Raw genomic sequence first — 11,859 nt, 5'->3', positions numbered from 1 at the left:
TATTGGTGGTTTCAGAATTTCCTGTTATGTTCAGTAAAGATAAGCCTATACATTGTGCTTACTGCGTCAGGCAGTGCCCTCCTGAAACACTCTGCTTCTGGTTGGGAGACAGCATACACAGACCATTGCAGTATAACTGTGCTTATGCAGTTCTGCATACGAGATAATTAGCTGTCTTGAGAGGCAGTTAAGAACTGCCCATATGAGGACAATTCCTCTCATCTTGAGAAGATTCTGGTCTGTTGCTACATTGGTTTTGTGTAGTCTAGACAAAGATACTGACACCACTGATCAACAGTTCTTTTCATCTGGACAAATTCACTATTTATTTTGAGTTCAATTCTGTGTTTTGTTTCAATAAAAATTGCACATATATAAGTTGTCAATAAAAACTGACATACATAAAGTAAGGCACAGTAAAATTCTACCACATTTTACTAATTTAATTTTTAAATCAAAGTAAGTTTAAAACACAATATGATCTCTCCTTTCTTCTGAGAAAGATTCATCAAGAGTCTGGTAATACTGTCTCATCATCTGAGTTTCTAGGAACCTTGTAAATTCTACTGTATGGGAGAACCAAGTTACAATATTAATAAAACTTTCAAGTAGTCTTGCAGGGCAGATTAGAGTGACCTGTATTTAGCCCTGTTCTTGAATCAGGTTACATAGTTAAAATGGGGTTTGGTTCTCTCTTTGTTGCAAGACAAAACCCTGTTTTAACCACATTAGGGAACTACTATGTTGTAACCAAGTCACGATGGGTGAAATTCTGGCTCCAGTAATGGCAATGGCAAAACTCCCATTGAGTTCAAAGGGGACAGGATTTCACTTAATAGGATTTACAGCATAGCTAGGCTTTAAAACTTCATTACTTTCAAAAGTATTTGTGAAGCTAAAGCACATTTGTCAAAATACATTACTGAAGTATCTTTGATTTTTAAAAATGATATTTTTCACTCTGGATCTGATCCAAAGTCCATTGAAATTAATGACTTAGCTCCTACTGGATTTGGTGGCCCCTGAATTGGACCCTTACTCTACAAGTTTCTGTAATTAATCACTCTTAGTCACTTGAAAGAAAAAAAAAATGATAATGTGCAATGGGCTTCCAGTTCTTGCACCAAATTACAGAAACTCCACTGCTCTGTGCTATTCTTGTCTCTATTACTTTGTACTCTTTTATCTGCAGGCAAATAAAGAATAATTTTAAGTAAGCCCAGTATTATCCTATTTGACCTTAACAATTAATCAGAATTTTTTTCTGTGGGAATGCCTATACTCAGGGTATTTGTTTTACCTTGTTTAAATCCAAATGTTCCTTTATCTGAAATTGTCTTTATACCTGACAGGCAAAGAAATCCTGGGTTCCTGTGAGGATTAAGTCAGGAAGCAGTTTTTAACAGCAACAAATTGAAACGTTTACACAGGGAAGTGTTGCTTTTATAAGTGATGGGAAACTTCAAATTTGATTACAAGCAACCTTTGGCTTCCTATCTGTTCAACAATAGGCCATGTTGTTAAGGGCAATTTCCATGCACAGCATGTGGGTCCCATTTTTTCATCCTTAGACATGGTTGTTTACTGTTCAGAACTGTTTATGCATTTTAATCAGGCTTATTCAGCAGCCCTTAATAAATCACTGCTAAGTGAATGTACCAAAACAAGAACTATTATGCAGTATTAGTTGCCCTTATATAGTATTTATTGCCTTCATTTTCCATTGAATATGAAAATAAAAAGTAGAAGGGTAATGGAGTCAAAAGAATAATTATTAGACATATGATTGTAATGGCCTTTTCCACACAGTTGCCTCCAACAGCCTCTGTTAACTACAGGAGCCTAACTTTAAATTCAGTCCAGGCAAGAATGACTTTACAATTGGAACCTGTTTTTAGCTCACGGCAGTGAAAGTCTTTTTGACGGGATGAAGCCGACAGCCCAGTTCCTGCCTGGCAGACATTCACATGAGACAAGACTGTACTTATATAGATAAGTGCTTAAACAGTCAGGTACCCTGATTTCTTGAAACAACTCATAAGAACATTCATGGTGAGATATTGATACACAGAATTAAGTAAGTTTTTTCTCTCATTCATATTGGTAGCAACCAGGACAACAACTTCCTTCAATTACAAGTCTGGCAAACATGCAATTCCAGAGAAACAAAGCATAATCAGTGCCAAGGGGTTGCAGTGACAATTAAAGCTCATTAAAAGTAACACCTTCCAAAAATATTGCTATTTAATTTTAAATAAACTATAAATTAATAATTAGCTTTGACATGTTTCCCCCATCGGTTTTTAATGGCATGTTTCTGACAGTGAAAAATGTAGTATTTTAAATCCTTACAGAGAGTGTACAAGGGGGAAAAAAAAAATCAGAAGTTAACCACATGGTACATTATGGTATGTCTATGCAAAAATCAAAGAAAACATGATGCAATACACTACATCTGCACAAAACATCTACAAAATTATGTAGACATCCCCAGTAAGAGAGTGTCAAATTGCAAAATATCTTCAAAGACTATTTACTAGAAAAAAAACCACTGACTGTCTCAATGTAGCAATTAGTCCCACTGAAATATTGAGATTATCAATTGCAGACTGTGGGACAACGTTCCAGAAAGATGGTCCTCAGTTGTTTAGGCAAAGTGCTCAGCAGACAATAAACTAATAATTGCACCTTTCTCACTTGAAAATATATTGCAGTTTGTGCGCTGGTAGACATATGAACACTTTACTTTAAGATAAATGAACTGAATTCAATGAAAAATTGGTTTAGCTTTCTGCATTCACATGCAAAATTCACTAGGAGAAAACAAAAAGGCAATTAGGATTTGTAGTGCTTCTGGTCCACTTCCGGGTCTGCCGCAGACTGCGCTGGGGAACCCCCCCGTGCTCTTGTGGGATGCTCCATCCGCCCCACCACCTTGGCGTTCATGAGCTGCCTGGTACCTTGAGGTATGTAGAAAAAAAACATTTACAGCTGTGTCTATGCCCAAATCATCAAATCTCTCCAAATCAATTTGGAGGGTTCCAATTCGATTTGGGGAGAATACAGGGTCTCCCGATTAGATTTGGATTCGGAGATTCGGCCGCCAAATCTGGCCGAATCAAACCAGCGACTAAAGCTTTGCACAGTCCTAATATCTTTTATTAGACTAACAAGATTTTTGCAATTTTTTTTGGCAAAAATCTTGTTGGTCTAATAAAAGATATCTCTACTATGAGTCCTGATTGCCTTTTCCTCTAGACCAATATGGCTACAACCTGGATACCTGACACAAGGAGAAAACAAATCATTTTGTCCAGCCTGGATTTTACTGTTCCGTTTGCTCTGATTTTGGCCAGTAATCACCTGTTATTCTGGTAATGGCCTGGATGATATTTTTTTGACACAGAGAAACTTCCAGTAGGGGCTCAGATCTGTAGCATTTTAGCTCTGGAATTCAGTGGTAATTTTGTCTGAATGAGGGCATAGTTGGGCTCTATGGGCTAAGAAAAGATTTGGTTGTCCAGACTTTGTCCTTTTGCAAAATGTAAATTGCATAATGAAGAGTTCACCTAACTTTCCCACTCCTTTACAGAGTTCTTTGTGAGTAGCCTCCAAACAAATAGCTATTTGAGCCCTAACCAAAATTTGAACCCAAAAAGGTAAAATTCTAAAGCAACAGCCCACCTAGTTTTTTCTTGGAATTATGTTAATAAATTAAATTTAAAAAAAAATAATTTAAAAGGAACAAATAGAACAAGCTTATGATTTTTTTTCTTAAATACAGACCGATTTTCTGCTGCTATTTTGGGAAATAATTATTACTAACATTTAAGGGACTTTGAAGAAAAGAAATTCATCATGCATTTTAAAGAGAATATGAAAGAGCTTAGCAGTGAAAAGAAGTCACATAGACAATTCATAACTGACATTAATGGGAAAACAAAATATAGAACAAGTAAAGAAGCATGCATCATAGAATGAATGATGATATAGCATTTTAGATGAGGTTTTTTTGGTAAAGTTAAATACCAGTAAAGAACAAAATTCTCTATACTCTGGTTTATACTACCACCTTCATAGCCCCCACTCCTACAGTGCTTACCTGGCAAGATTTCATGTCCTTTTAGAGACAGTTTTGCCTGATAACATGCAAGCATTTTATTCTAGGAATGCAGTGTTCAACCTCTTGCCCATAAGGCTATGTCATCCAATCCACAGGTCTCCCCATGGGTTCAAAAATTTTGGCAGGAGAGCAGCAATTACCACTGCCAATTTCCACATCTTTGGAGAGACCCACAGACATGGCTCTGCGCACTAGATAGAACTGGCACATGCTGAGGCCAATGCATAGTGTCACTCCATAGCTGGAGTGTGGGATGGCTAGGTTACACCTGCAGACGAACTTCATGCTGGATATGGCCCATGGACAGTCCCCAGTCATACGTATCTGGCCTGCAGGAATGAAAGATTGAGAACTATTGTTTTAGAATAACAACAACTCTACCTTTTATTAGCACTGCATATTTATATGCATTACAATGGGTCCTAGGAGTTCCTGCAAAGATCAGTGGCTCTGTTAGTACAATGAAAAAAACCTAAGATAGTACTGGAAACCCAAAACATACACTAAAAATGTTATTGTTCTGGATATTTTGGTACACTTACAAATGGTCCTAGGTATATGTGAACAGTGCAGAAGCACAGAGCTCTCTTCCCTTTTGAGCCCTGAGCTTGGGTAAAGCTTAGGAAATGGTAGCAATGGCAATAAAACAAGGCCTTTTTAAAAATATGAATGGGCAAGAGCATTGGCTATAAGGAGAAAGTATAGAATAAGCCTCCTGAAGGGAGAAAAGGGTTGAAGACCCTGGTGGTTCTAATGCTTCCTGTAAACTATTTACATGTGCCATGGGTTGTTATAAATGCAGTTATTTATTCATATATTGCTAAAAATGAGTTCATTGTAGGCAGCTATGGGCAGAGTCTGGACAGATCCCAGCAGGGTACGTTTGGTCAAGCTAGTTGAGCTGACCAGTTTTACTTTTGCTGCTGGCTTTGGCCAAGGACCCACTGTTCAGGGCCCTTGCCTCTGCTGCAGCCAGGCTAGTGGATAATACCCAGAGGCCACCCCAGGCTTGTTAGCAATGCAAAACAAACAAAAGAAGTCAAACAAATTGTCACAACCCAGTGATTTTTGGTGCTTTGGCACAGTGGGATTTTCTTGCCACATGAGAGCCTCTTGCACAGCGAGGGTTTTGCTGCACAGAGGAACCTCGGTGCAAGAGAGTTCCCGCCAATTTGCAGCCTTCTTTGCAGGGTGCATTTCTTCTTTGCAGCACAGAAATGCACGGTGCAAAGAGTTCCCGCTATTCGAATTTAAATTGGTGTCCTGCTATTGGCCAGTGCTAAATTATTCACATGTGGCGGCTAGTAATTGGCTCGCTGGCTGTTTAAAATTCCGCGCGACTTCCGCCCAAGTCAAAGAACTTTGAGCAGGCTGCAGAGTGCCTCTGAAGTGATCTGACTTGCGGCTGCCGATCGATAGACTGATCACCTATCAATCTTTCTTCCTGTCACCGAGCGCAACCCCAGACATACCCCTTTCCCCGCCGGCTTCGAATTGCGGACGGATTAACTGGCTTGGGCCCCGCCAGCTGGAACAACTCGTGTGGTTGTTCAGACGACCGGACCACCTGCGTCGTGATTGCAAGCGGCGTGAGTAAAGTTTTTTGCAACCGATAAGTTGTGTCTGCCTCTACATTCACCAGTCCGCCCTAACGTACGAGCAATCTCTGAATCACCTCGAGTCGGCTCTGGCCGTCCGAGACACAAATAAGTTATCACTTAGCTGTCTTCCTGTGGTTTTTCCAGGCTTCAGCTCCTGGTTGTCTCTTACCTTTCAGAGGCTTTGCAGAGCCTGCAGGCTTGTGCAACAAAGCAAATGAGCAAGCAAGCAAGCAAGCAAGCAAGCAAGCAAACAAACAGTGAGGAGCCCTGCTCCAGGCTTTCCTGGTGACTGCTTAACGCAAGGGTGGGCAAAATGTGGCCCATGGGCCAAATGCAGCCTGCCAGGCTGTTCTAGCTGGCCTACAGGGCCCCTAAAAAATGTAGAAAATTAATATTCATCTGCTGCTGGCTGTCTGTCATGCAGCCCTTAATGGCTTACCAAAACTCAGTAAGCAGCCCTATGCCCAAAATAATTGCCCACCCCTGGCTTAACTCCCGGTGGCTCCAGGCAGCCTGCTCCCTCACCAGGTGCAGCCCCTTGAGGTTGTTTTCAGTGTCTTTTATCCTTCCCACTCTTGGCTCATGCAGCTAATCCTCTCTCACTCCACACACCTATGTCAACTCCCTTGCTGCAGGACTCACTACATCCCAGGACTTGGTTCTCCAGCCTCCAGTGAGTTTTCCCAGGTCTGGGGTGGGTGTGAAGAGCTGCTTCTGGGGTGTGGGGCTGTTCAGACTCCCCTGAAACCATAGTAACAGGGCAGGGCCCTGTTACATTCACAAACATACATTCTACTAGAAAATAGTGCCACTCAATTCACCAGAGTTTTTGCATTAAGTTTATTAAGCCACAGACACCCCTCCATCAACTCTGCTTCCCTACAATGCAAAGATGCATAGCATATACTGCATGAAATATGCTGAGAATGCTTCAGAAAATACCTTGTACTGTTACTGGGGAAACAACACCTATATCATCCATAATTCATACCAGTCTCTGTGTGTATACATTAATTTATTATGTATATTCACATACAGTATATCCATATAGCTGTATCAGATAAACTCTGCATTTTGCATCTGGAGAATCAAAAATACAATTTACTTTAGAAAATATCATTTATTTTTTGGGAACAAACTGTGTATGTCATATACTGTCTACTGAACTGTCTGTGTAGCAGCAATAGATCTTGCTAAAATATAAAGTTAAATTTGAATTGCAATTCCGTTACATACACTTTACTTTAGTTATTCATAATATTGTCAAATAAAATCTTTCTGGACTGAAATTGGTTCCATTTGTGCTTTCTGCCCAGGGTTGCATATGTGTGGGTGTGTGCAGGTATCAAATTTACACTCAAGTCAGCATAAGCCACCATATTTACTATGGACGTGCACGTAAGGACGCATGCCCATACTGCACAGCAATTTCAGTTACTGTGCAATAAATGTGCACATGGTAGAAGCACCTGCAGTTACCTATCCCAGAAAGCAGCTACTCTGTGATTCAGCACAAAGTTGGTAATTGCTTTGTCTTCATTTACTAACAGAGATAAATGGGAGAAACAACAGACATACCATACACTGAAGACATACTAAACTCCATTAGGTCATTGATGCAATAACCAAGATTCTCAGGAAGGGTTCAAACTATCCTTCAGCACGGAATACCTAGTAAAATCACAGTAAAGTGCATTTACTTCCTCCAATGTAAGTGACCAATTGATTTATAGGTATCAACAAAGTGTGGATAAAAGAGATTAATGAAGTCAGCAGGGCTTATGTTTTACAATTTTGAAAATCGGGGATTCTGAAATTAGGTATCCAGAAACATAGACACTTGTACTCAGTAGATGTAAAATCCATTTATTCATCGTTGATGTATGGCAGAACTTTCAAGAGTCTTCCTAGTCTATTGCTAGCTCTGAACATTCAGTTGATGACCTAGTGAGCTGCAGCGCATCATCTATTCATCTCTTCATTGTCTGTCCTCTACTAAAAGACCTACTGCATGGCTTCCATAATTACTTTCTCAAGGTTATTTTCATCTCTGATGTGAACAAAGTATGTAAGCTTGTGACTATTGCTTTATGACAACAGAATCTGCCTTTCTCCAACAATATTCTAACATAGGTATTAATCATCCTTCTGACCAGGAGAAACAACAGTCTTTATCAGGCTTGCACCTCAATTAGTATAGATCTCTGCATACGTACACTTTTGATGCCTCCCCATACATGCACTTAGCTACAATATTTATTATATGAAAATAATAGTATTTGCTTTCTTATCTCAGAAGCTGCATTGTTTTTCTTGTATAGAACTGATATGAAGAACACAGAAAGGTTTCATTAACTAAACAATTAAAGTATAGAGTATACACTCTGGTGAACTACTTGCACTGCATTTAGTTTAAACCAGTGGTTCTCAAACTTTTTTTTTCACGGGACACATGAAAATTGCTGAGGGCCTCAGCGGACCACTTAATAACCTTTTTTTTGTTCTACAAATCAAAGCACACAACTCATATTTTAATATCAATAGTCTTACCTTTCTAATGCAATGGATGTGCCTGGGTTTTTTTAGCAAAGTTCGGGGAAGTTGGGTGTAATGTTTGTCAGCTTTTGCCTTGGGTCACCTTTCTGTGGACCACCTGAATGGAGCTCGCAGACCAGTGGTGGTCTGTGGACCACAGTTTGAGAACCTCTGGTTTAGAAGTTTGGCAAGTTTGAGCAACAATATTCCAGATTATTTTTATATAAAGTCATACCCTTGGGGGGGGGGTGTGTGTGTGTGTGTGTGTGTGTGTGTGTGTGTGTGTGTGTGTAACCTGTTGCTGAGCTGCTCTGCAGTTGAAATCATTAAGATTTGAAAGTTGGAATTTACCATGGAAACAGCCCTCTATAAGACATGGGGTACAGAGGAACCAATTTTGATTTAGCCAAATCCTGAGAACGTGATAATTTCCCATAGAGTATACAAGTAAAACATTATTATCACTAAGCTTGTTAAGTGCACATCAAAGGCACAGCTAACTTAGCTCTGTAGTGAATAATATATTTTTCAGAATGGCTTCTAGCTTTTCTGCCATCACTTGGCAGATGAGGTCCATCCCTGCCTAGAGAATCTTCAGAGAAGTTCCTAAGCTTTGCTGGAGCAAATCTCTTTCATTGTTCTGCTTCATCTGAGCTAAAGGATTTTAGCTTACGTCATGCCAAGCTAGGAACTTTACCTGATTGAAGCATGCAGATAAGTTCCTACTCAACTTTTAAAGGCTTCACCAGCAGATGATTAGTTTGAGCCTTGAGGAGATATTGAGCCATTGAAACATCCAGGCCAGTTGAAGAGTTCCTCTATCGGTGCTTGGGAACTTAGAAACTCTGTAGAAGGGAAAAATGTAGCTAAGAGTTCAAACACAAGTGTTTAACTTTGCTCTAGTCTGCCTATTACCCATGCTGCTGCCATTGGTATTCTCTATTGATATACTGCAGATGTGATATTGTCTAAGCCTATGTCTTCATTCCAGTTAGGCAGAATGGGCCACACAGGTTAGTCTCTTGGTTGTTCAGTGATCAGCTGAGCCATACTAGTTATGGTATTATGGTTGCCTATGTGAATTACTAAATCTTTTTGGGGTATATCCTTTGTTATCCCATGCCATGTTATGAATACCTGCATTATAACGCAAGGGCACCTTCATGACCAAGAGGTTTTGATACCTTCTGGTAGAATGTGTGTTGCTCCTTCCATTGGAATATGTCCCTTTAAGTCTTACTAGCAAAAAAGAGGATCACATTTTTTTCTGGAGAATGAATGCGATAGCCCACCTCAAATATCTTTTGATATTCATGAGGAAATATAACGATAACTAAAGTGTAATAATCCATTACAATACTGAGCATGAGAAGCAATGTTCCTGAACCTGAACTTGAGTACCTCATCTTTGAGGTTTTTTGGTTTCTCTCCAGTGGTCCTCAGTTCTTCCCACTTCTGGGAAGAAGTGGTTGGCTCTACCAAATTATATAAATTATAGTGTAAAGAACCTCCAAGTGCCAGAGAGGAGTGCTGTGTAGAAATGTGATGCCAAAAAGTTCTCACATGAGATTTTCACAGATATTGAGGGGTGAATTAGATCAAATGTTGTAGCTGTTTGCATCCTTTTTGAGATTATTATTAATATCATTTGATACTTTAACCCATGCTAGCTGGAGATTTTGTCAGAAAACTAGTTTAGACTAAAAGAGCTGAGTCTTGAAGTTGGCTTGAACTAGGTAGGCTATCTTCTCTTGGTATTTTTTACTCATACAGTGCAACTGGGTTTTCTAACAGCACTTTCCCAAGTGCTGAACTGTTGTTTTTATAGACTTTCAACATGGAGTTTGGGCATTTCAATGGGACTTTGTTCTGTAGAAGGAAGGGCAGGGTGAATACCAATTTATGAGGGTTCATTAGAAAGGGAACTATCGGTTCTGCTGAACACCAGGTGCACTCATGGAGAGACTTCTTTCCTCGAGCTTTTTAGAAACGATAAAAGTCTCTGTTAATATTAGCAGGTTCCCCAGGTTGTGTGCATACACACAGAAAGACCCAGTCCCAGCCCCAAGAAGCTTGCAGTCTAAATCAGTGGTTCTCAACCTTTTTTGTACCTGGACCCATTTGTAAACACTGATGGCCAGTCCCAGCCCAGTGCCCCTCGCTCTTGACCAACTGCCCCGTGCCCCCAGGCCCCAGCCTCCCAGTGTGTGGGGCATGGGGAGTGCCAAGCAGCCCCAAGCAGGATGGAACTGCCAGCCTGCGAAGGAAAAGTCACAGGTTCCCAAATTTTTCTTCTTTAAAGGAGAATCCATTTTTAAAGATTGTTTGTAACCCTTTCATATATTCTTGCGATGCATGTGTTAAAAGCTGAGGGCTATTATGCTTATAGTCTCCATTTTACCAATAGGGAACTGATGCACAGAAAGGGTGTCCAAAATCTGCAAACACCCCTGCTTAACTTTAAGCATGTGACAAGCCCTGTTGGAGTCAAATTGTGAAATCCTGGTCTCTCTGAAAAAAAAATGGCCAGATTCCCATTGACTTCAGGACTGCCAGGATTTTACCCAGAGGACCCAAGAACACACAAGTCTTGAGCAGAGCCAGTACTGAACTTGCTTCTCCTGAGCCTTAGCAACAAGACTGCCCTTCCTGACACAGAGCTGAAGATATATCATTTGATGCCATTATTCAGTTGGTTGTTGTTACAGGGCCTTCAGGACCCACATAGGGGTCAAGGACCTCTCTAGTATGCCCATACTGTCTCCCTAGAAGTCTTTGAGACAGCTGCTAGCATAGGTGACTGATGGGAGGGGCACGTGCCCCCCTGAGATTGGCTGCCGCCACTGGCTTCTGCGGGTGGTTGCTGCTTGCCACTCTGTACTGTACCCCTCCCCTGCTCTCAGGAGACACCGGGCACCCATGGCTGCTGGGGAAAATAAAACATGCCCTATCTGCCAGCCTCCCTACACCAAACCTGGCCGGGTGGCAGCAGGGGTGACCCTCACTGCTCCCCACACCTGTGGGATCTCCCACTGCCTCCTGCCAGGGTGTGACCGTCACGGGGAGGGTTTTATTGGGGGCAGTGAGGGGCGGGGAGCTCCTTGCATGATAAAAAACACCTATAAAGCCGGTCGGTGCCCTGAGAGCTTCACCAGGAAAGACTGAAACGCTGCGGTTTGCAAGGGCCGGTGCCTAGAAGCGGGCTGCTGGGGCCCCGACGGCCCAGAAACTAGGCGGGAGGCGCGTTTCCTCGGCCCCGCGGTGTAGCTGGCACGAAGTTCTCCAGCCCAGGCGCCCCGAGCAAGACTGTGCTGAGCTCTGACTGTCCCGACAGCACCGCCGGCCCGACGCAGGATGCAGGAGCCCGCGCCTCCGGGCGGGAAGCCTGCGGCGTCTCCATCAGCCTCATGAGCTCAGGAGCCAAGCTCAGCCCCAGGCCTGCCCACGGGCCCGGCACTGCGCCCCGCCTCGCCCCGCTGGCACCTGCCCGGCAGCACTCCTGGCGGGCGGCCCGGCCCTAGCACTCGGTGGAGGCGGGGGCGGCCGGGACACAATGAAGGCGTTGGACACACCTTCCAGCCCGGCGCCGGCGGCTCCCCG

At 42.1% G+C, this 11,859-nt stretch overlaps 1 protein-coding gene across 1 annotated transcript in view; it reads left to right on the top strand.

Moving 5' to 3' along the window:
- Positions 1-9,259: 9,259 nt before the first annotated feature.
- DBX2 (developing brain homeobox 2) overlaps positions 9,260-11,859 on the top strand; it is a 41,859-nt gene continuing 39,259 nt past the window's right edge. The window contains exon 1 of the mRNA XM_006015949.3: positions 9,260-9,272. Within this exon, the coding sequence (XP_006016011.1) occupies positions 9,260-9,272 (13 nt within the window). The remainder of the gene's footprint in view (positions 9,273-11,859) is intronic.

This window comes from Alligator sinensis, unplaced genomic scaffold (assembly GCF_000455745.1).
Source record: "Alligator sinensis unplaced genomic scaffold, ASM45574v1 scaffold147_1, whole genome shotgun sequence".
Taxonomy (NCBI): domain Eukaryota; kingdom Metazoa; phylum Chordata; order Crocodylia; family Alligatoridae; genus Alligator; species Alligator sinensis.
This window is presented reverse-complemented; position numbering and strand designations above follow the sequence as displayed.